The 24,415-nt window shown below is 38.1% G+C and overlaps 1 protein-coding gene across 1 annotated transcript in view; it reads left to right on the top strand.

Annotated features, from left to right (window-relative positions):
• The window catches only part of clstn3 (calsyntenin 3), a 34,882-nt gene extending 12,511 nt beyond the window's left edge, over window positions 1–22,371 (top strand). Inside the window, exons 9-19 of the mRNA XM_042489315.1 lie at window positions 1,009–1,121; window positions 4,188–4,347; window positions 5,208–5,267; window positions 5,413–5,561; window positions 7,348–7,496; window positions 13,284–13,510; window positions 13,647–13,808; window positions 15,453–15,598; window positions 15,773–15,908; window positions 19,115–19,299; window positions 20,397–22,371. Of these exons, the coding sequence (XP_042345249.1) occupies window positions 1,009–1,121; window positions 4,188–4,347; window positions 5,208–5,267; window positions 5,413–5,561; window positions 7,348–7,496; window positions 13,284–13,510; window positions 13,647–13,808; window positions 15,453–15,598; window positions 15,773–15,908; window positions 19,115–19,299; window positions 20,397–20,546 (1,637 nt within the window). The 3' untranslated portion in view covers window positions 20,547–22,371. The remainder of the gene's footprint in view (window positions 1–1,008; window positions 1,122–4,187; window positions 4,348–5,207; window positions 5,268–5,412; window positions 5,562–7,347; window positions 7,497–13,283; window positions 13,511–13,646; window positions 13,809–15,452; window positions 15,599–15,772; window positions 15,909–19,114; window positions 19,300–20,396) is intronic.
• Window positions 22,372–24,415: the final 2,044 nt, after the last annotated feature.

Below are 24,415 nucleotides of genomic sequence, written 5' to 3'. Positions count from 1 at the left end.
CTGCGGCAAGACTTTTATTTTTTAAAAGTGTGAGGATTGTAGTGGACAATTCTGGTAAGGAAAACAGACTTTAAAGGGATAGTTTGGACTTTTTGAAGTGAGGTTGTATGAGATACCTTCCCAGAGTAGCACAATAACAAACAGCTTAACTGTTCAAGGCAGTGGTAGACCAGCAACTCCTGTGTTGAGAGATGTAAAATTACTGTTTTTGTGAAAGGAGTCTGGTGGCTTTGAAGAGAGCATGGAGTTCCCTGCTAGAAAGAGACACCTCACAGCAAGCTTAAGTAGTGGAAATATTCAAAATATAATGTAAACTTAAACTGATATTGACTATTTTAGGCAGCTAACATGTTTTGCTGCAGTCATCCACAGCAGTACATTGCTTAGCTCCCGTGACGGTCCGCTTGCCTGCTTCTCCAAACTGAGGTCATATTGACTATCATCAATTGTTGTTAATACTATGGATAAATACCACATATAACACCATTTAAAAAAAAAAAAAACAAACTATCCCTTTAAACCTCCAGAAGGTTATCCACTCAAATCCCCACAACTGCAGTGAAGGTCAAGGCTGAAAGAAACAAAAACATATATAAAGCTGTTTATAGCCTCAACTACTACTATCAAGGTGCTCTTGAGAGAGACACTTAACCCTCAGCCGCTCTCCACTTGAGCAGCCAAGTGGAGAGCAGCAGTGGAACAGTAAACCGCTGTAATTGTGCCAGGCGGAATACTGTGTGTATCATGTGAATATTTTTTTTAGACTTTATGACTTTGCAGGGGCTGCGCTAAAAAAGCAGCATGTTCAGCAAACCTCCCTTCGCATAATAAAAAAACCCCAATAAAATTCACCAGTGAGAAAGATAAAACAGAGATTAAAATCTATATTAAACTTATTTTTATGTGTTTCTTTGGTTGTTCTCTGAAGAAATGCCCGGTGGTGATATGAAGACAGCTTGACAAGACCACGCTGACCCACCAATTATTTTCTGTTCCTCCGCTTTACAGATGATTCCTTCTCCCACTATTCCCTCTCCGTCCACGGCTGCCGTCTCTCTCTCTTCTACTGGCCCGATGTCTCAGCCGCACGGCCCGTCAAGTTCTTGTGGAAACTGGAGCAGGTACTGGGGGAACTGCAACACTTAGCTTTGATGTTTTCGCTTGCACCGTTTCCTTCAGCATTTGTACCTTTGAAATTAAGCTGAAATGGAGCAATAGTGAGGTTTTATGTTTGGCCCATGCACCAATATTTTACAAAACATCCGTCTTCTGGTGAGTGCAAAAACATACGAACACAGTAGTTTATGTGCTTTCAAACAACATATTGTCATTGTCAGGCGCAAACGTTGTATCTGCACATTACTATTTTCTTTTTTCTTTTTCTTTTTTTTAATTAATTGTTTTACCATTTCTCAACAAGTAGAATGTATTCAAAAAAGCGTGCGACTAAACCTCCTTTTAAAGACACAATGTTTTTTCTAATTCCTGAAAAAGAGATAGATATTTTTGAGATAGGAAGTTTGTGCCCAACAGCAGCAATATGTATGTGGGAAATTTTCAAATGAACTGTACCCTAAAACAAACTGCTGCAAGCCAAAAGTCTAAGGTCAAGAGAAAACAAAATGAACAAATATCCTATATAGTTCACACAGCACATTAGGGGGTGAAGTGGGTTTGTTGTGACTGAAGCTACTGGTCCCAGACAGATTGAAGCAGCTTGGATTAAAGGATGCTGAGCTGATACAGAGAAGATTTGTCAAATCCCTCTGTCTAAACCACCATATCTTATTACCCCAGTCTTTCTTTTCTGCCCCTCTGTCTGTGTGATTCTCTTGTCTTTTCTTTTTGTATTCCCTCTGATATCTGTAGACAAAGCTATAGCCCCAAAGGTGGATTGTGATGTTATTTTTTAACACAATGCATTTATATGACAGCTGTTACTTTTCAGATTAAGATTTTACGCAAGAACACAGATTTTTAAAGATTAAACCAGTGGCTATAAACCGTTTTGGATGTGGCCCTTTACAAAAAAAGACAACATGAGGAAAAAAGTAACGCGTGCACATTTACTCCATGTCACACGTTCAATGAAGACAACGTTTTGAGCCTACTTGGATCTTTGTCATGTCAAAATGTTTGACAAGATGAAACCACATCTATATTTATATGTATTGCACACCAACAGGCTGACAAGCTCTATGACAATCAACAATTCAATAAATTACATAGGAAATACATAGAAGAAATACATAGGGACAGAAAAACAGTGATGTTGAGGCCATATTCAAAAACATCAAACATATCTCAGTTGATAAAAAAATTATGTTAAGATTATTTATATCGAAATGTATCTTTGTATCAAACTTTATTTTAAAAGTCATCATCAGACTACATTGCCAGCGTTCAAAATTGTATTAAATTAAGGTTAAGGGAGAACAGAGTAATCTTCAACACATACAAAAAAGAAAGACTTGTTTGTTTTATGGATTGAAAATTAGTTCTGTTCTGTCTTTCCCCTTACAAAAAAAAATACATCAAACAGAAGAAGAGACATAACAGAGTGTAGCTTGGACCCCGTTGTCTTGTTTCTGATGTCTATGAGTAATTAGCAGTTTTCTCCAAAGAGAGATTTTTCCTCTAAACTTTTAAATAACTGCCTGAAGAGAAAAAATGCTCCAAAAAAATCACAAAAGTATACAAGATTAGAGAAAAGTCCAGCAAAGAAAAGCAAATCTGTGCTTCTTTCGGAGCATCAGATTATTTTTTTTTTTTCGTATTTTCTCTCCCATTAATCATCTCACAGCCCCTCACATTTATCTTGTGACGCTTTGGTTGGAAAACTAAACTACCTGACTGCATAAAAAGAAGTTAAAATGAGCTCCCCGACCAGCCTCACCAATAACATCATGAAAGATAATGTCATATATAATGAAATCAGTCCCAGGAGCCATTTTTCTAAAATTAAAACAACAATAGTAAAAAGTACGACATTTGTTACTTTAAGTACTTTTTTTCAACAATATGTTTATTGAGTTTTCAATATTTAGTTAAAAAAAAACTTGATCAATGCATATGTACAAATTCCCTGTACTAAACATACATGGTATGTACTGTACATTGATATTAGTGAACAAACAATATCAAAATGATTAAATATAAATACATTAAATTAATTTGCATTGCATTAATGGTGAAATAATTATTATTTCATTGACAATAATTATTTTTAAAAAAGACAACAGAGGGAGTACATTTAAATTACTCTTCACTGATCTACAACGTTTCTATTAAAGCTGCTATAATTATCATACCCAACTTGTCCAGCATAAGAGATAAATCCTTTTCCTTATGTAATTAATGAACAGGCTCCAGCTACTCTAAACCTTTCTTGTTTGTCTTTGAGTGTGTATCTAACTTTAAGTGCATTTTAATTCTAATATATATACTTTTATATTTAAGTTTAAATAGAATTACAAATGCCTGACTTTTACTTGAAACAGTATTTTACATTGTTTTGGGTACTTTTAGTTCAAGGAATATTTTGCCAATTTTTAACCAGCTTTTTATCATAATAATGTGGGTTTTATGTTTAAATGAGCTGTCGTAAACCTCCCTACATCCTTATCAGCTCCTGTTCTGTTACTGCGTTGCCTATTTCTCACCTAAAATGTCTTCAGAAACATATTTTAGCGCACAGTTTGGCTGTAATACGATAATTTGTGAACAGGAAGTGGTGCCATAGTGCTCCTTGTATTGTAAAAAACAGAGAGTGATACAGAGAGTGATTAAAAAAAGATCAATCTAAGCAGTGAAGATCAAATATGAACAGTTACTGTTTAACTGTATTTCAAGATCATTTGATACGAGTTGTCTGCTATATTGTATTCTGTGGAAAAGATTGCATTATGTCACTGACCAATGGAAGCTTTTTCACAGCCATTTTCTTCTATTTTCTCTTGTCAAGTAACACAGATTTCAAAAGTATTTTTGTCCACCTACTGCACAGAAAGCCTAGTTTTATGAAAAGACCCTCTTTCCAGCAGTGAAGTACTTCTTTAAGTCAAAGATTTGAAGACTTCTTCCACCACTGATAAACACAAATAAGTAGATGTTCAAAGCTTCACCCTGCAGGACGTTTGTTCCTTTGTTCAGGCTCATACTCGCTCTGTGTTATCTCTGTCCAACAGGTGTGTGACAGTGAGTGGCATCATCTCTCACTCAGCGTCCAGTTCCCCTCAGTGACCCTGTACGTCGATGGTGTGACCTTCGACCCCGCCCTTATCCATGACAACGGAGCCATCCCCAACCCTGCACCCCACCAGAGGATGTTCATTGGCGCCTGTTGGGGTAACACACTGAAATTTCTGCTCAGCGAAAACCGACTGACATACATTTCATTCCAGCTTAATGATGGATTCTGACAGAAATATATGCAAGCAGAGAGCGAGGAATCCTGTTTTTTTTTTTTTTTTGCTTTCAGTTTTTGCATAAATGCTATGAGCAGCAATTGTGCCGTTTGGCTCCTCTTTTGCATTCCTCCGTCACTGAAATGTCATTCAAACAACACATCAACAAAGATAGCAGGCTGCCATTTCTGGCATGAGCACCGGCAACGCGTAAGCCCTCGTAAGACGTCCACAGACAATCTAGCGAGACATTTTGCCTCGCGCCATTCACTCCCTCATTTTCACTCAGTTATAATTTGGTTGATGCATTATGTCTTTGAGGGCTAATAATATAACTGACTCATCAATTATTCAGGGCCGCAGAACAACACGAGGGCCAGACAGCTATCAGCCACTTATACTCGAAACACTGGGTAAAATGGGAAACCCTGGCTGCCAATTAGAAGTGAAACACACACACACACACATGCACACGCACACACACATTTGCGGTGTTACACTCTCATCCACAGTGGAAGTCACTCTGCTGCGAGGCAGCAGCTGCTGCTAGATAATGAGGAGATGGTGCTTTTCTGAATATCATCTACGATTTTCTTGCTTGCGTTTTCTAACTTGTGCCTCCTTGTGGTATTTATTTATTTATTTATTTTTATTTTATTCATCCTGTCAACCTGTGACACCTTCAGGCTTCCTCTCACTTTGTTTTCATACCTCGCTACATTTAAATAGCTTTCTCAGTGTGCCTTACTGTTTTCTCTTTTTCTATTCCCCCTTGTGCCCCTCACCTCGTTTCCCCCGCAGAGCCTGAAGAGAAGCAGAAGGAGATACTAAACAACACCATCCCAGAGGGTAAAGACTCAGGTGACCTCCCTGTTTTCACACTGTGGTGTGCAGTCTGTCATTTTGCTGTGTCATTGTTGTTGTGTAGTATTTATGCGCAAATTAGAATACAAATGTGCTTTTCTAATATGTATTTACTGTATACTGGACTGTCTTTGGTCTTCAGTGAAGTATGTGGGCGGTTACCACGGCCTGTTGTCGGGGGTGACGGTGCGTCCCGGCAGCGTGGAGCCTCACAGTGTGGTTGAGTGTCTGTACGCCTGCAGGGAGGGCCTGGACTTTGGAGACCTGGAGACTCTGGGCTCCGGTATGAAGGTAATGCCTCAGAAAACTGCAGAACGCCACATTATAGACAAGGAAATGCTCAGAAAGTTCCTGGATGACTAGGTGTCTCACATCCTGACATTTAATCTTTCAACCCACATTGGCAACATTTACATTGTTTAACGTTTAAAATTAAAACCAGTCACGTTACCCTTCTCCACCACACAGTGCTTCATAATCATTTACAGTTTTTCGTCCTTCATCGGTTATCTGTCGTGTGACTTACTGCATCTCAAATTGAGACATCTTTTGAGACATACTACTTGGTCGTGAACTTAAACCCTCTTGTGTAGCATTAACACTTTCATTGGAGGTACGTAACACCATTCAGATTAGAAAGGAAAGCATGTTGGCTTGCATGCTGCAAAGTGCAACCATATGCAGTTGGACATTCTGGTATTTTTTGCAAACTGCATGTGATTTACTACATATTGAAACTTACTAAATGTTTTCCGGACATACTAAATGGTATGGTAGAATGGGTATAGGAATGCACAGTAGGTGTGGAAAAGAAATCTGCACAATAGAAAATGCTGCCATGAACATATATTCAGTTAGTAATTAAACATATATTCATGGGAGCATTATCTAGTGTACAGACTCTATTTTTCCATCGTTCACATGTTCTTCCATCCAACACCTACTATTTGTCGTCTAGATGTGCATGCTTTTGTAAACTTTTTGCAGAGAAAACAACATTTTTGTCTTCTTTTCAGAATATGATTTACAAAGTAAAGTGTTTGCTCCCAGACGATAAAAACAAACACGTTGCATATTTAAATCTCTTTAACGTTGTTATATTTTATCAGTTCCAAAGACAATCTCTTGTTGATTTAACCACATCCCTCATTTGACAACGTTTCATAGTCATTTTTATTCATATTGTTCCAAACAAAAAGTCTCTCCTATTGACATAATGCACTGAAATTTAAATTGTAAAGCATCATCACTTGTTACATCTTCAAGTAGCTTTACATGATCTATGAATTTGTAAGATTCCTTTTTAATTGTTCAACCACTCAAAGTGCTTTCACTGTGCTTTCAAAGTCATTCATTTAATTATTTATTGAAAATTGTGAGTTTATAGTCTCATTATGTTGTAATTAAGACATCCTTGCCAAATGCATTATTTTAAGTATGTATGCATATTAGAAAGTTTTTGAAGTAACCTTTTGATTAGTTTAATAAGTACATGATAGTTTTGTTAGAAAGGAAGTTCTAATCTAATTTGTGCTTAATTTGTTTTATTTGTATTCACATTCTGGGTCTTTCTTTCTGTGCAGCTTTATTTCGTTTACTTGCTGCTCATGGGTTAAAGATTTAAGAACAGGCTCAGAGATTCAAGTCTGAACAGGTGGAATTATCACATCAAGCAAAACTTGTTTTAATCTTCACATGGGAACCTGAAAATTGTGAACCTGCCCTTTATATGCAGCACAAAATGTTGGTGTGTTGCCAAATGTGTTTCTAACTTCCCTTAGAAGTGGTTAGGTGTGTCTGCGGCATAAACACTCAAAAATGTAGATATTTTTGTTCAATGTGTGTGAAAGGACTCAACAAGTAACATGTCTGCTAACAGTTAGTAGAGGAGTTAGTACAGGAACAGTTAGATAGTTTTTTCTTTGCTCTGATGTCTCTTCAAAAAAAAAAAAACTAAATTAGATTCAATATTAACCTTTTTGAAAGAGACCAATTTAGTCTAGAGCTTTTGTATCATTATGTCTTTTTATAGAAATAAAGAAGATTAGATTTTCAAGCGTCTCTTCTGCTCTCGCAGGTTCATGTGAACCCCAGCCAGTCAGTGTTGGTGCTGGAGGGAGACGACATCGAGAGCTTTAACCGAGCAGTGCAGCAAGTTACCTACAGAAACTCTCTACGCTTCGCCACCCCCGGAGTCCGACCCCTCAAACTAACCACCTCGCTCAGGTACAAAAACACTCAAATATATATATACACACAAATGGCTCTGTTCATGACTATGGATGGACCTCAACAAGTATAGCGACTAAAATAAGTCACAGAAGAGCTGATTTCATCACAACAGCAACAATAGACTGAATAGGTAAAAGCATCCCGTAATATTTACAGATAACTCGAGTAACTAACTTAAATCATACGTCCTTTTGATCATCATTCTGTGAGATGCAGGAGAGACTAGCAGAAGTAAAGTGACACCACAAACATAAATTATCACACCTTAAATCTCTGAGCATTACAGATGATATGATGTGAAATGAAAATGATTTCTTCAAGCAGTCTGAGGCAGCCAATTGAAGTGTCAACCGTCTGGACTCTGCTGCCTCTGCTTTACTCCTTTGACATTGAACTCATCAAACATGAACCTTGCCTCGGCTGTGATAAGGCTTGGTGTGGCACGAAAGAGATGATGATAGAGAGAATACGTCAAAGCCAGAGATAATGAGGAATATCTTATCTTATCGCTCACTTCGCCATTTGCTTTGGAGTAAACTCAAGGTGCAAAATTAATTCTGCCTGGTTTTAAGTGTAGATGTTGAGCGATTAACTTTCAGAAACTGTTTCTCTTTTAAGCAAAGACCGATTAAAAATAGAGTTATTTTTATCTTTTATTTTCACCTCAAAAAATCTTTTTTTTCTGCCAAGGGTTTTTTTTCTGTTCAACTTTTTTTGAAAAATAATTTGTTTGCTATAAACAAGCTCCCAGGAACAGCACCAGACTGTATAGCCAATTTGACATAGTGGCTTAACATTGAATTACAACTTTCAAGTCTGTTATGTGATGCCATGTAGCCCAAAAAATAATTTTCCCCATTGAATTACATTGTGAAAGAGACATCTGTAAATCAGAGGATTCATTTTTTTAGCGTCACAACCCCTGCAAAATAAATTGTTTCACCATCACCATCACCAAGTCTAGAAAAGGTGAATGATTAAATCCCTATTCCCTATTCAAGTTAGTAGAGTACTAAACCAAATGTTAGCTGCTCGGCTGGTAGATGTTTCTGGTGAGCTTGCTCTATGGAAACCTCTATGCGGAAGACTCAGGTAATTTCATACTTCAAAAAAAAGAGCTTTTCTGGCTCCATGTGCTACTCAGGCCCCCAAGAACGACACCCAGCCTTGCTTCCAGTATTTTCTAGTGGCCACATGTGGTATTGCAGCAAAAAAAATCCACTGTGGCCCAAAAATAATTTTCTCCATAAACCACCACTGTAAAAGAGACGTCTCTAAAGCCATTGACAGGACACCTTGAACTGCAAACTAGGTCAATTATGCCTCTTTCTAGTACGAATTTTTGAGCCATGGAGGTTTTATATTCGTAAAACCTTCCTCGAGGTGAGAAAAGTCATTTAAAAATCCATGATGTTATCTCAATGTGAAGTGTATAAGCCGAGCAGGGACTCGCGGGCAGGGCCAGCAGGAGAAGCACTACTGCGCATATTCAATTGGCCGCATACTGCGGAAGTAAACCTGAAAGCAAGAAACTTATGGTGTAAAGTGAGCAACTCCACTGGAATGAAAAGGCACCGTCTTATCATCTGGAACATCATTGTAATTATTAAACATCTATGGCGCCACTGAGCAACTTTCATAGGTCTGAACACGACCTTGCCTGCAATGCTTTATCCAGTTTCTTTTTATATATCCATGCTTCTAAAGCATTTTTAATCAATGTTGTGTAAATTATTGTATGTATCTATTGTATTTTATGTTTATTTTGTATGTATTTTATTTATTGTATTTATTATTTATTGTATTTATCTATGTTAAAATGCCCAAATGTACAGCGGAAATAGACATGTTTACAGCCTAGTTCAAAAAACGGTTTTGGTCTCTATAGCTATAGCTAATTTCAGTACTTATGACAACTGTACAGGGGGTGCTTTTTTTTGTAACTTACCCATTTACATTTTGTGAGTTATGCATATTTAGGGGTGGGGCCCCTTGAGTGACAGGCTGTCTGCCGATAGTGTCCTCGGTTTCTCAGCCAAATTCAGCCCTCGCTCCTCCACAGCTCCAACCTCTTATCCAAATATGGTCACTTCTGGCTCCAAAAAAAACAAGATGGCGATGGCCGAAAAACACGCTTCAAAACAAGAGTCCAGAAAACCAATGGGTGACGTAACGGTAGCTACATCAATTATTTATACAGTCTGGAAGTCCTATATACGCTGCATCGATTGCATTTTATTTAAATGTAACAGTGCCTACATGTATCGTTCCTGTCAAAGGAATGAATAAATCATAATTTTAAGAAGTATTGCACAATCAAACAAAAACTGCAACCCTAATTTTGCCAGACAGACTGACAGCAGAAGGCTGAATCTGTGGTTCAGTGTGCATCACACTGAATCACCTGGCCGTGAAAATAAAAAGCACACACACTCTGTTTCCGGGTCAGTGCTCAACCATGCTTAACAACTGCAAACTGGCTCTCTGGCTTTAGCAGTCACTTTTAGCTGATGAAATATTCATTCACCACGGGAAGTATAGTCAAGCGCACATACTACTTGGTATATTGTGTATTTAAACTAACACTAGCCGCCTGCCGACAAATCAGATCTCATCAAACTCTCAGGCTGCAGATATTCTTATTCCTGCTTTTTGGGACTACTGTTTTTGTTGCGTATTTATCAGATTAAAATGATTACCAGGCCACAAGTCAGCGCTGGAGGTTTTGATTTTAAGATCCCAACGATTCAAGGTCATGGGCAGATTTTTTTTCACTTGGTTTTTGCTCAAGTGTACCAGAGTTTGTTTTTTTTTCCTCTAGCATGTTTTATTGCGTGTGTGTGAAGATTAGACTGATTTTAGGCCAGGAGTTACCCAGATGGCTGAACAGCAGGCCCTTCTGGAGAGGCCGATAGAAGCAGCTGCTCACTCTGATAGTGGAAATGTAACACACATACACACGCTCTGCTTAATCCCCTTTCAAATGTGATGCTGAATTATAGTGCAGATGAATAAATATATGTAAGCAGCCTGTCATCAATCTGATTTGCTCTCCCTTTCTGGCAGGAAAATTAAATTTGTAACAGCAGAGGCTACTGTGGTTAGACATCTGCTATTTTCAGACCAAAGTTAACTACAGTCACAGTGGAATTAGAGAGAAAGCGTTGCTCTGGATTTAGACCTTTTTGTCGACTTTCTTAACATTACTCGGCCACAATGCTGCTAATTTGAGAGGAAGAGTGTGCAGCTATGCGCGCAGTGTTTTAAATTAAACGCTAACAACATCGTGCTAACAAGCGCTCAGCAACATCCATTATGTTGTTTATCTTGTTAACTATCTTAGCCTAAAATGTGAGCAAGCCAGTATTTACCAGTGTTACAGGAATGAGTCCTAAAACCTGGAATTGAGTTAGCTTTTTTTACAGTCCCACTTCACAATAATATTTTTCTGATTATCTGTTTTTATTATTTTCAATTTGCATACAATAAAATGAAAGTATCATTTTAACAATGAAAAATAAAATTCCCCGGACCCCCCGCCCAACCTCCAACCCATACCGTAGCAACCCAATAGTTAGGTAGTGAAATAGAGTTTTTTAAAAAAAAGGAAAACAAGTTCAACAGAGAGTAGTAGTAGTAGTAGTAGTAGTAGTAGTAGTAGTAGTAGTAGTAGTAGTAGTAGAGTAAGTAGGACCACCCTGGGACTGCAGGGAATTTTCTTACCAATAACTTGAACATGAACATACTGACCTTTTGCCAAATTTTAATACGGGCAGACATTGCCAGAACGTGTGGAAACAATCCTATGCAGCTCTGTGAGCAAAAACTACAATTTTGTTAAGTGCATGATGCTTTTTCTGGCATTAAATAACTGCGATGTAGAAAGTTAAGATGGATGAGATGATGATTTGGAGTTTTTTGAGGACAGTATTATGTTGGCAAAAATATGATTCTTGGGCAGTTCACTTGAGGATAAGTCTTTTTGCCAGCTGTTCTGAAGCACAGGAAGTCTATATGATGACTCCACAGTTTTTGGTTAGATGTTAAATATGTCTGTTGTCAAGACAAGCTTAAGAGACTTTCATGTTTTGTTTTAGGACATAAAATACCCCAGTACCTACCCCAAACATGAATTTCGAGGCTTTTATGTGTCTTAAAAAAGGCTTGAATAGGTGGCTAAATAAAACAAGGTGGCTAAATGAGACTACAGAACATCATCACGCCAAACTTTACAGCTTGGTTGTGGTGGCCACGATAAGTCACACGACTGTTGCATAATTAATTTATAGCCTAATGTTAGAATCCTAAAAGTGTGAAGATTATCTTGCTGAACAAAATGAATAGGGTAGGTATCTTAAACTTTTGCTTGCCACAGAGCTTTTTTGGTAATAATCCAAAATCCAATGGAAAAGTTCCGTACACTTTTTGTGAAGCGAACCAGGGCAACACAAACCTCCACATCGACCTACCAAAATAACATCATCCCTGATGCGCTCTATTAAAGCCCAACACAAAGTGCAGCTGAGGCTCATAAGGTTAAATTAAAATTTTGACCTCATGATGGTGGTAGATGGAGAGTAAAAGGGGAACTATGCCAGTTTTGAACATCAAAGTATGTTTATAGGTTTTTGGAAGTATTTATGTGGGAAAAAAGTAGCCTTTTGTGGCTCCAGAGGGAGCTGTGCAAAGTCTGATAAAAAATCCTCAAGTGATGTCTTGGTTGGGGATGAAGAATGAAAAAAGATCTGTGAGTGTAGAGTTAAAAGAAGAGACCTTACCAGACCTCTGTAGCTCGCTCCTAATCTCTGTTTGAGGCGCCCGTCTTGAGACTTCATGAGGTGCACACTTGAATTTCAGACTAAAGACTGCAGGGCAGTTGAATTGAATTGTGGGTTATGTAGGCACTAGGTTTTGAGTAAAGATGATGATATCTCTGGGTGTTCTGCTTTGAAATCGTTCATTGGGATTCTGACAGGGTTGCAGGAATGCGATGCACAGTGGGTGCAGAATTATTTAAAGTTGAAAATAACTCTTTGAAACCTGTACAAGTTAGTTTGATTTATTTCAAAAACATTGGGGGAGGCAATGAGCAAAATGGCCCAAAAATAGCAAGAAATCAGTAAAAAGTTATGAGAAAATTATTATTTTATTATATTATTTATAATTTATTATTTTAATAAATTAATATTATTTAAATATATAATTTCAAATATATACTAAATATATATTTTTTAATTATTATTTTAAATATATAATAATTATTATTATAAATATAGCTTTGTGGACATTTTCCCTAGATTTTGATAATTTTCTAATGATTCTCCCTGCTTTTTAAAAACAAATTTTCAGGTTATTTTCTTCGTCACCTTACTGCCTGTGTCTCTCTCTGTTCTGCCATCTCATATCCCTTCAATATGTTAGTTTTTTTTAAAAAGCTGTAATGTCTAGACCAAATTCTGTGGCAATCCATCAGATAGTTGTTGAAATTTTTTACAACAAAACAAAAATGCCAACTTCAAGGATCGCAATTGTGGAAAATTCAAGGGATCAACAAAGTCAGCAAGATTTATGGTCTGAGCACTTGGCACACTGGGAATGTTTGTACAAAATGCCATGGTGTTTGCAAACCATCCAATAGTTGCAGAGATATTTCAGTCTGGACCAAAGTGGTGCACAAGCTGACAGCCTGTCATCCCACGTCACTTGCGTGGCGAAAACATTGCCAAGTTTTTATCTCTTTTTTCTCTCTCTGACAACACACACTTCCTTCCTTCCTGTCAGATGTTTCAATGAGGAGAGCTGCCTGTCCCTCAAACAGCTGGAGGGATACCTGGTGGTTCTGCAGCCTGACGCCCCTCAGATCTCTCTGTCCGGGGTCGGCCCTCATCTGGCTCGTCCTGCACCCGAGTTTGAGGGTCCCCGTGGGGTCCCCCTTTTCCCCGAACTCCGGATTGTATGTTCATTGTCTCATGCAGTCAACACGGCTGCACAGGGGATGGAGGGTGGAGGTGAGTCATTAAATATCCCCAATACCTCATCTACAGACAAATTTAAGAAGATTTAGAATATTTTTCATGTTTGTTTAATACAAAGCCCTTTCATACCAATAGTTTATCTAAAATCGGGTTGATGATCCTTTCTTAGCTCTGATGTCCGACGCTGTGGCTCACACTTTGGACGGCTGCGAGGTCCAACCCCTGGGGGAGGAGCTTAACCCAGAGAGGGAGGAGCTTCTGGTGGATATGGATGTAGTCCGAGAGAGGGGACTGGAAATCATCAATACTACTGCTTATATTGCCATCACAGGTACGGTGCATTAACACATTCTACATAATTTATAACAGTCAGCTGTTTTTTTTTATTTATCTTTAACTAGAAAAGCATCATTAAAGAGATACTTTGCATATTTTTAACCAGCATTGTATCATAACAAAGTGTGTAGTATGAGTAAATGAACTGTGGTAAACTTCCCTTCATCTTACCAGCGCCCCGATTTCCCTGCTCATTTGTCAGTGAAAATTTTGCATCACTCGGTGGATTTTTGCTGATTGATTTTTTTTCTGGCTCTTGGGCTGTTGCTCAACTACAGATTGTACTTTGTCATATATGTTTGCCCGCCACCATGGACAAAAATAGTATAGAGGCAGATAGAGATGGAGCCGCCCACTCTCTTTTAACTCAGATCAAACTGTTAAACTCGGCAGTGCAGATCAAATATAAAGCATTCTGTCACTGTATTGCCTATTTCTCACCTAAAATGTCTACAGAAAAATATTTTAGTGCCCTGTTTGGCTGTAACACCATCCATTTTCCTGTATTGTAAAAACAGAGGCGATAAAAACTGGGATCAAACAGTAAATCTAGGCAGTGCTGCTCAAATATGAACCATGTTTCTGTTTTTGTGTTGCCTATTTCTCACCTAAAATGTTTTCATAATACGTTTTAGCTTGCTGTTCAACTGTATTCCGAGATAATTTGATAACAGCCAGCCACTGTAATGTTTTTTGGAGGAGGAACTTGCCTTACACCATCCACCAATGGGAGAGTTTGTTGGTCCAGTGTGGTGCAGTGCATTCTGGTAGTTGTAGTTTTTCTACCTCTTTAGCAAAAGTAAATATAACAGCCCTTTTTCTCTGTTTTCTCTGGTCATATACAGTAGCATCACTTTCAAACGTATTTGTGGCTTTCTACTGCATAGACAGCCTAGTTTTGTGAAAAGACCATCTTTCCAGCAGTTGAATATTTCCGTAACATTGAAAATGTCGTTTCACGGTCAAGATAGGGAGCAATGGCAACAATAACAGTGAGTTACAGATAAACATTATGAAACAGATACCCCAAAATATGTCAGAAAATCTTAATTAACTAGTCTGTTTCTGTCTGTTTGTGTGTTGTGTTTTTCTCGATATCATTAAATATTTATTGATAAATGAGCAACACTGGCAGATAAAGTTTGGGAATAAAACAGAGTTTAAACAGAGTTCAATAGTCAAAAAGCCCAAATCTGTTCAGAACTGATAAACAGACTGAAGCAAACAGCCCCACAACTGTCATCTAATTTTGTTTTGAAAAGCTAAATCCTGATTGGTGCACAAAAATATGTGACATCACCTCTTTTTGTCAATGAGTCCCACCAGGTAAAAAAAGTTGCAAACAAGATAAAGAAATGTATTCATCTGAAATATACAAAAATGTTAAAATGTTCATATAAGACTCTATATATCCATATTGATATTTCAAAGCCTTTGAAACTTTCAAACTACACTCACATCTTTGAAATTCATTAGAATAAATTCTCAATGACCTAAAAATGAAAAGTAATCTATCTAATACAGTCACCCCCAGCTGTCAATAAGTAGCTGTGGACTACTTTCTTCTCCTCCTTCTTCTCCGCAGTTATTGTGTCAATATCGACTCTTTGTCCTCTTTTTTATTCCGTGCTCCCTCCAGGTGCCGAATCCATCTCTGTATACGAGGACGTCCTTCGCTCAGTCCGCTACCGACTGGCCAAAGGCTCAGCCCGCTTCGAGAGGCGGTTCCGCCTGTCCTGCTCTGAGATGAATGGCAGATACACCAGCAATGAGTTGACTCTGGAGGTGAGAAGAAACATCAGAAACACATTTTGGCACTGACATGAAGATAAATGTCCTTTTAGTTAAAAACACGAAAGTTCAGTCAAAACCTTTTGGAACAGTATTTGTCTGAAAGCTACAAATTTGACCTTGGATCATTGAGTTACATGTTCTTCTTTTTTCTCTTCCTTCCTTCAGGTGAACTTCCTCCATTCTCTGGACAGTCTCTACCACCCGTCCCACCTGCTGGCCTCCCAGCAGCAGTTTCTCCACCCGTCCCACCACGCTGGAGAGCTGAGTGGACACACCCTGCCCAATCCACACCGCAACTCAGGTGACGTCTCTCTCTCATCAGATCGTTACGATGGGCTGTGGAGTTTTAGACCTCCAGTAGCGCTATGGAGCTGTTTTTTGAATGGCAGGTGCCTTGTTTTGTTTATTCCATGTGCATGTGTGTGCGTTAGTGGGTGACACAGTGGGATACACAGTCCTGCCAATGGTGTCACACTATTACAATGAATAACAGGCGGCGTTAACACGGCAAATTATGATGCAAGGTGGCAGCAAAGACAGCAAGGAAGAAGATTAGTAAACATGGGCTGCGGTCGAAAACCCATTACATCCTATGTCTTTTACACTTTTCCTTGATGGAAAATGTCATGAGGCAAGGAAAGATATGAAGGAGAATTCAGCAGGACTTAGGAAAGACAACCGGTGGTGCTGAGAGAATACAGCTGCACACTAAGCTGTTATTATGTGACAGCAGATGTGAATGTTGACGTTGATGCTTCAAAGATTTACTACTACAAGGGCTTCTCAAATATTTTGTTCCATGTGTTTATACTGTCTCGTTTGACAAAGGCTGCATAAATGTGGACAACGGGCTGAGAAATATTACTTTGTCACTAAGGTTTGAATTGAAATTAAGAATAGGAATAAAGGCTGCCACAAAAGTCACAAAAGTGAAACAAAATGGTTGCTGACACTCACTGTTCTTTCCACTTATATTTATCTACATTAATCCCAGTTAGTATGACTGTTTTTAAATATACGCAAGAAAGGTATACGATGTTTTCATGAATGTCCAAATGGTGCATCTTGTTACTGACGCAAGAAATTGTGAGACGGCATTATCTCCTCTCCTTTGGTAAAGATGGTCCGGTGTTCCCTCTGCTAAAGGAGATAAGAAAGCACCTTTCCTAAAAATTGAGAGGGTTTTGACAAGCTTTTATCACAGCTGCCACTTCCGAGTCAACTTTCAACTAAAAAAAATATTCATCTTTAACCCTGGATGTAAATAATTTTAGATTTTATTTTTGTTTTAAATTCTTTATTTTTCTTGACAGCAGTTCATGATACAGAAGATAAATCAAGACAGACTACTGTTCAGATTTTCCTAAATTTAAAAACTTTGCTCAATTTGGTACAGACAAAGCGTACACACAAACGTTCTGTAAAATATATCAGGCAGAGAAAAATAGAATAGCAGTCAGATTAACATAATAAGATCATTTATCACATACCTCTGCAAAATTCATCCGCAAAGGTCTTCGTATTTCACCCACTTGGTCCAGAGCCCAATGAACACACTTTTCTGGACTTGCAGAGAGAAAGTAATCTTTTCCATAACATATAATCATTTACTATATCTACCCACTGCTGTATTTAAATACCCTCAGAAAACATCTTTGCAAACTTTTTATGAGGAAGGAAATTTACTCGACAAGTTTGTTACAAGAATATGCACACCGCGTTTTGGTGAGAAACTTTTGTTTGTTTACAAGAAAACTCCATTGGGCTCCTTGAAATCCAGTGGGAGAGAATTTCAAAGTTTAGGAGCCGCAGCCTCAAAGGCACACGATCATTTTCAGTTATAAATCTGGAGCGAGGAACAACCCACAAACTCTAATCAAAAGACCCCAGAGACTTACTGGTGATAAAGGGCTGCAGCAGAACTCTAAAGCGAGCAGGTGCCCGACCGTACAGAGCTCTGAGAGTAACCACAAGAGTGTGGAGTCAGTGTAAAGAACAGTGTGCGCAGTGGGGCAGTGTAACCATTAACTGTGTTATTATGGTCTGCTGCACCTCTGCCGTTTGGTTTGTGCAATCACTACAGCTGCACAGCAGAAAGGACTGTCAGGTTTAATCATGTTGCCCACACAGTCCAACTCCCCAGCAATTGTTAGATTTAAATTCACCTTTAAAGAGGTGGTCAGTTTGGATATTTATGCTATTTTTCTTGCTTTTATGCCCAGAGGTGGTGTGTGGGCTCTAAGTAAAGATATAGTTTATTTAACCTTTATTTAACCAGGTTGGTCCCATTGAGATTAAGAATCTCTTTTTAAAGGGAGACCTGGCCGAGGCAGTGAAAGCAGTGAAAAACACAAAATTGCAGACAGAGACACAAAAGGAGACAAAATACAATTCACAAGCACTAAAATAAACATTAAAAGAGAACTATGTGGGGCACCTGGTGGCTTAGTGGATAGAGCAGCACCCCACGCATAGAGGCTGTGTCCTCGCCGCAGTGGTCGCAAGTTTGATTCCAGCCTCGGCCCTTTGCTGCATGCCCCCCCCCCCCCCCAATATCACACTTGTCCTATCAATTAAAGGCAAAAACGCCCCAAAAACTATCTTAAAAAAAGAGAACTATCTGTCAGTCAAAAGGAAACTCTCCGGGGGACATTTGTACAACCAGGCAGGACAACGACATTCAATAGAGTCTGCCTCTAACTCTTTCATTTAAGATTTAAAGACATTTAGCGACACCAGCTCCTGGAGTTTCAAGTCATTTTGCAACGAATTTCAGGCTGAGGGTGCAGAGTACCCAAAACGCCCTTTTCCCAATTTCTGTCCGAACATTTGGGACTGAGATCATAAAGAGGTCCTGAGAACATGGTGAGTACTGTCCAGTACAGTACGGCGTGATAAAAACACAAAAGATAGTGCGGGAGCAGACCAAGAATTGCCTTATAAATAAAAATGTACCAATGTAAGAGCTTACGGGCTGCCAGAGCAGGCCGTCCTACACGAGAGTACAGCTCACAGAGGTGCGTCAGAGCTTTACAGTTGGTAACTTTAATAAATAACATTTTGTCATAATTGCTGAAATTGTCATTATATCCACATTATGTAGATAATCTGTGGAAAACAACATGTTCTTCTGCGTCCTCGTAGTCCTTTTAATTACTTTACTGCGTGTGATTAAATCAGTCAGTCACAGCCACGGAGTCTCTGATCAGCGCTGCTTGTTTAACAATTTGACCTCGGTTCAGGAGCAGTGACTGACAGCTGTGTTAGAGGCTCCTCTTCTCTGATTGGTTGTTTTCTAATGACTGCAGTTGATTCTGGTTAATATTATTAAAAGCAGTAAGAGGAGAGGTACCAACTGTAGCGTCTACATCTGGGCATCCAGTAATCAGATCAAGAAATGTTTCTTTGCATAACAATGAAAAAAAAAAGACATCCATGAGGAAGATTAGCTAGATAGTTTAAAACTTAACTATTTTATCACAGATGATTGTGGTTTTTCTTTTACAGTGGTGCCAGGAGCAGCCACCGTCATCATAATGGTGTGTGTGGGCTTCCTGGTCGTCATGGTAATCCTTGGTGTTTTCCGAATTCGCTCCATCCATCGCCGTGGTGAGGGTGCCAGGGGTGGGGCCAAGGAGGGTAGCAGCCAATGGGATGACTCTGCCCTCACCATCATCGTCAACCCCATGGAGGTAAAAAATGATGCAATGATGTGATTTGAATAGTAATGTCAAGTCTAAGTTTATTATAGCCCAATATAACAGAGTATGCCTCAAACAATAAAAACAGTTCACAACATTAGCATAACACACACAAACATAACATCAATGTAAAAAAAAAATGTCAAAGCAGTTTGATATTAGGTCAAACACTGGAGCAGTTTACTGAATTATACCAGGTGTCCCACTTGACTCAGCAGCCCTTTACAATATTGTAACATCATGTAAACACACAAGTTGCTATCAGCTGTGTGCTTGAGATCAGACTGCAGATGTAGCTACTTAATAAGACGGGTAAGTAGTCCTATCATTAGCTTGTTATTAATAATGGTAATTTATCAAAAACTCTCAGCTCCCCACTATCTCAACAGCAATTTGGTGTTATTTTGGTGTTTGTAGTGAAATAAATAGGTATCATGTAGATCATTCCTCATTTCAACTGCATGAATCAGCCGTTCCTCTTTCATTGTGGCACTTTCAGTGAGCAACACTTACGAATAAAAACACAGGCATCCAATAAAAGTTAAGCTCAAACTGTCCCACAGCCAGGTAGGTCACCTCTTTTGTTGTCTTCAAATCCAAAATGTTGTAGTTTGGTGCAGATTTAGTTTTCTTGAGAGATTAACTTCCATGTCTCTTCTCGTCACCCCAGAAAACACATAAACTCTCTAGTAAACAAACACATTGTGGCCTCTCTGCCCAGCACACCTTTTCTGAAATTGGATCACCTTCAGGTCGTCGAAACAAGCCTGACCTCAGCAGTAAAATGCACTACGCCTGTCAGACACTAGTGGCTCTATTAGTTAGCCAATAACATAATATTATTCTAATATCGGTTATTTAAATTCAATACCAGTTGGAATCAGCGCTGTGACGCCATCTGTAAAGGTAACTGATGTACGCTACTTTTTTTTATTTTCCAAAACGTATTATTATTACAAATGCTTTAAGCTTATTCACTCGACCAGCAAACCTGGAGATCGACCTTACTCTAAAGTAAAGAAAATAATTATAATGATGGCCACATCTGTCAAATTCCTGTTTTTACCCCCGGCCGCTCTTTTCTGCAGTCCTATGAGTCTCGTATGGGCATCTCTGCTGACACGGAGGGAGAGGGGGAGGAGGACGAAGAGGTAGCAGAGTCACCTGACGACGCCAGCGACGACCAGCGAATCATCATCAAGAAGGAAGGGAGGGACGGCAGCGCCCGCCGCTACTGAACCACACGCGTCTCTGCACCAGTTCTCATGGAAACCACAAACCGGCTCACCAGTCACACACTCCAACACTTTTAATATCAACGACTGCTGACACTACTAGTATAAGGAATGTATGCTTACAAACACAACGCACAACACAGTCACTGTAATACTCTTGACACTCAACGCCATATGTGACCTATAACCAACAACAGGCAGTTGTTCTCCACCTAAATGTTCAATGGCACAATGTATACATTTAATGTAATTTAACCGCCTGAGCAAAACCCCACCAAAATTGTATGTGGTGCACCAGTTCTAAATCACGAGATGGTAATGTGTCTGTATAGTGTAACACTGGCTGAATGAGACTGATTTTGTTTTTAAAAAAAAGAGAAAAGATTGTATTTTATCTTTTGTTATTGAACACAGAATGAAATCTTTACTGGAACAATCCGCAACATGCAGGCCTTGAATAGATCTGTAGGCAAAGACACACAAGCCTTGATCCCGACATGTCTCTGCACTCCCTTATCAGACTCGAATCGTCTGCGCACAAGCTCTTTTCTTGCATCCTCTCACGACACATTCCTCCACCTCCGTTAACCGCAGAGTGAAGACAGTGAGGTCAGACGTTACGGTCGCAACCTATTCATAAATAAAGACAAAACTCTTTGCTTGCAGGTATTTTTCTTTACTTTAGTGCTTCACCTCCTGATGATATTTTATGTGGGACTGATAATAAGAAGATGAGAGGACTATCAACCACACACCTCACCCTTCACACGAGTTGATACTTATGCAGCTCCCAGATGCAGACTAAAAGCTAAGTTTTGAGTCAGGCGTCTTTGCAAAGTTTCATCTTGTGCCGCTAAATGTCAAAACACCTCCATCCACAATAAACCTGACCTCTGACCCCCCCCCCCTCTCAGTGACCGCTGGAATGTCTCCAAAAGACTCTCACTGCACTGTTTCACTCACTGCACACTGCTCTTAAAAATAACCGCAAAACGTCACATGCAATCACACACAAAAAACACACACAGACATACACACCCCTATAATGCTACCCCTGCTGTTTCCAGAATGTCAGCTCAGCTTGGGCAGTTTTGATTGTATTGATTGTAATGAATTTTCTGTACATACAATGATGAATATTACGATATTATTGTTATTACTATTATTATTGCAGCCACTCTTCTTCTCGTTTTCTGCACACTTTGAGAGGGAGCAGATTATGATTTTTATTTTTGCCATTTTGATTAATCACCTTTACAGCTTCAGAAAACAGCATAACAATAATAATAATAATAGTAGTAGTGATAAGGATGATAATTCCTGGCTTGATGAGTGTCTCTTAATTTGTGTGTAATATTGTTGTAATTTAAGAACTTGTCAATATCTGAATCACAGAAAAAGGAGGGCACATTGTTGTGAAACTTAGATACGTCTCACACGTTTCATCTCTCACGCTTCCGGGTGATTTTTTCACATTTCAAAACCTTTAATTTCTTTTCTATTCACTCCATCTGATTGGTTCAATGAATGTACAACTGTGTGCTTCTCCTCACCTCAGCCTCCCCCTCCTCTCCCCCGCCTCCCTGCCCCTCCCACCTCTCCCTCTGTGTCTCTTGCTGTCTGTCTGTGTAGCCTATCAATGTGCAGTGCTAAACCTGTCAGTAAATAAAGCCTGTTGTTTTTTGAGTGTGATGTTAAGAAGGAATAAACATTGCATTGATTAATAACTTATATTATTACTATGTTACTATTGGAACATTACCTGTAATTATTGATACAATGATGACATGGATTATGCTGACTAATTGTTATTGAGAACTGTCAGAAAACATTACAAAATTCATAATAAAAACACTATATGACGTCTCCACGAGAGAGCTTTCTTCTTAATAAAACTGTATTTCAAAAGTAAGGTCACATGAAAAAATAACCAGGAAGAATCACATTTTCATTTTAAAATGTATAATAATAATAATGATAATAATAAATGTATAATATGTTAATATTATGTTGATATATGTTGATATTGTCATAATTAGGCTTATGCCCAATTTTATACAAATTTCACACAATATTAGAGCCATGCTGCCTATGCTATTCTTTTACAAAAAAAACACATACTTATACAGGAGATGGAGTACCAAATTATCACAGATGCAGGTAGATTGCAACTAATTATATTTTTTCAAGTACTGCATGTAAGAATAATTTTGAGGGTTTACTTGACCATTTTTATTTCATGCCACATTATGCATCTATTAACATTTCAGTAGGAATACTGAACATTTTACACCACCATATTTATCTGACATCTGGATTTACTTGCTTATAATAAACTTACTCAGTTTATTATACAAAACATGAAAATCTTATGAAAAACAGATCTCTGTTTGAGATTTAAAAAGAAAAAACAGTACACAAGGTTAAAACATATTCCACCTCCAACAGCTTAATAATAATAATAATAATTCTTTATGACAGAGTATAATCAGTGCTGGAAGTAGTAGTATACTTAAAAGTATCAAAAGTAAAAAGCCTTTTGGTGATCAATAAGAGATTTATGTAAATAAATCTATTTGATTATTGATGCATGTAACTACTAAATCTGTAATTATGTTGCAGCTGTTTGAAGTACAGCTTTAACAATGTCCTTATTTCATCTTATTTTATAAGATAATCATATTTTATTGATAATTTGGTTATATTTAGGGAAAATGATAACCGATAAAGTAACATGTTGTAGCTCATAAATAAATGTAGTGCATTGAAATTATAAGGTATAATTAAAATATTCAAGTAAAGTACAAATACTTCTTAATTGCAATTAAGTACAGTACTTGGGTAAATGTTCATATTTCACACCATTATATGTATTAGAGGTCAAGATGGCATTTTTGCATGAGTAGGCCTACCTCATACACTTGATGGACGTGGACGTCATCCACCAGAAAATCTTGAGCATCAAACACTTAATTTCCTCCATTCTGCTGAATGTGTATGCATTACGCTGTTTTTTTTCCGCATCAGTTTATGGTGTAAATGTATTTCTTTGGGGAGGGTAAAAAAAAATCACACCCCACCCACCCTCGTCATTTGATAAATAAGGAACAGTCTCTTATTATTGTTTTTTAAGTAAAATTTTGAAGTTATCCTAACTGAGTAGTACTTCTTGAATTGCTACAGCACACATTGTATGTCTAGACATGAAGTGTTGAAATTGACTGTGCGCTAATAGACTTAGGTGTCTTACAAGCTAAGAGTGCAATAGCTAAGCCTATAAGAACAAAAGATGTAAACAAATCAAGTGTAAAGCAATTATTTAAGGATTTATCAAAATGTGTTGCTTAGGGAAAACTAACATATATTACAAAAGGAAAGCTGGCAGTTTTTGAAAATCTATGAAGGAGCTTCATGGATTTTTTGAGACAAGATTTTGATAAAGACTAATAAAACAAAGACAGGAGTGGGGTCAGGGTAACCGGAAATACTGTTATAAAGTGTTTTAGCACATGTAATCTTCAATATTTCTGTACACTGTAACTGCTGTAACATCTGCTTTTCACCTCTACTTTAATTTTTTTTATTGTTATTATTATTTTTTTGTTCTTTTTGTTTTGTTTTGCCTTTTCATTTTATGGTATATCATATTTGGTGCCAAGGCTATTTTATTTATATGTAATATCTGTTATAATTGAAAAAAAAATAAAGATTTTTTATTTTGTTTTTGTATTTTTTAGTGTAGAAATTATACATCTTGCTGCGATTCTTTTTTTTTTTTTTTGCCTTTGAGGATGGTGTTTTTCACCTGGAAACTACAGTCCTGATTTGTTGGACTTTGGTCTCCTGCGCAATTTGTATTTTACGTAAAATCC

This window comes from Plectropomus leopardus, chromosome 7, assembly GCF_008729295.1.
Source record: "Plectropomus leopardus isolate mb chromosome 7, YSFRI_Pleo_2.0, whole genome shotgun sequence".
NCBI classification, from domain to species: Eukaryota; Metazoa; Chordata; class Actinopteri; order Perciformes; family Serranidae; genus Plectropomus; species Plectropomus leopardus.
The sequence above is the reverse complement of the archived record's forward strand: the minus strand, read 5'-3'. Positions and strand labels throughout refer to the sequence as shown.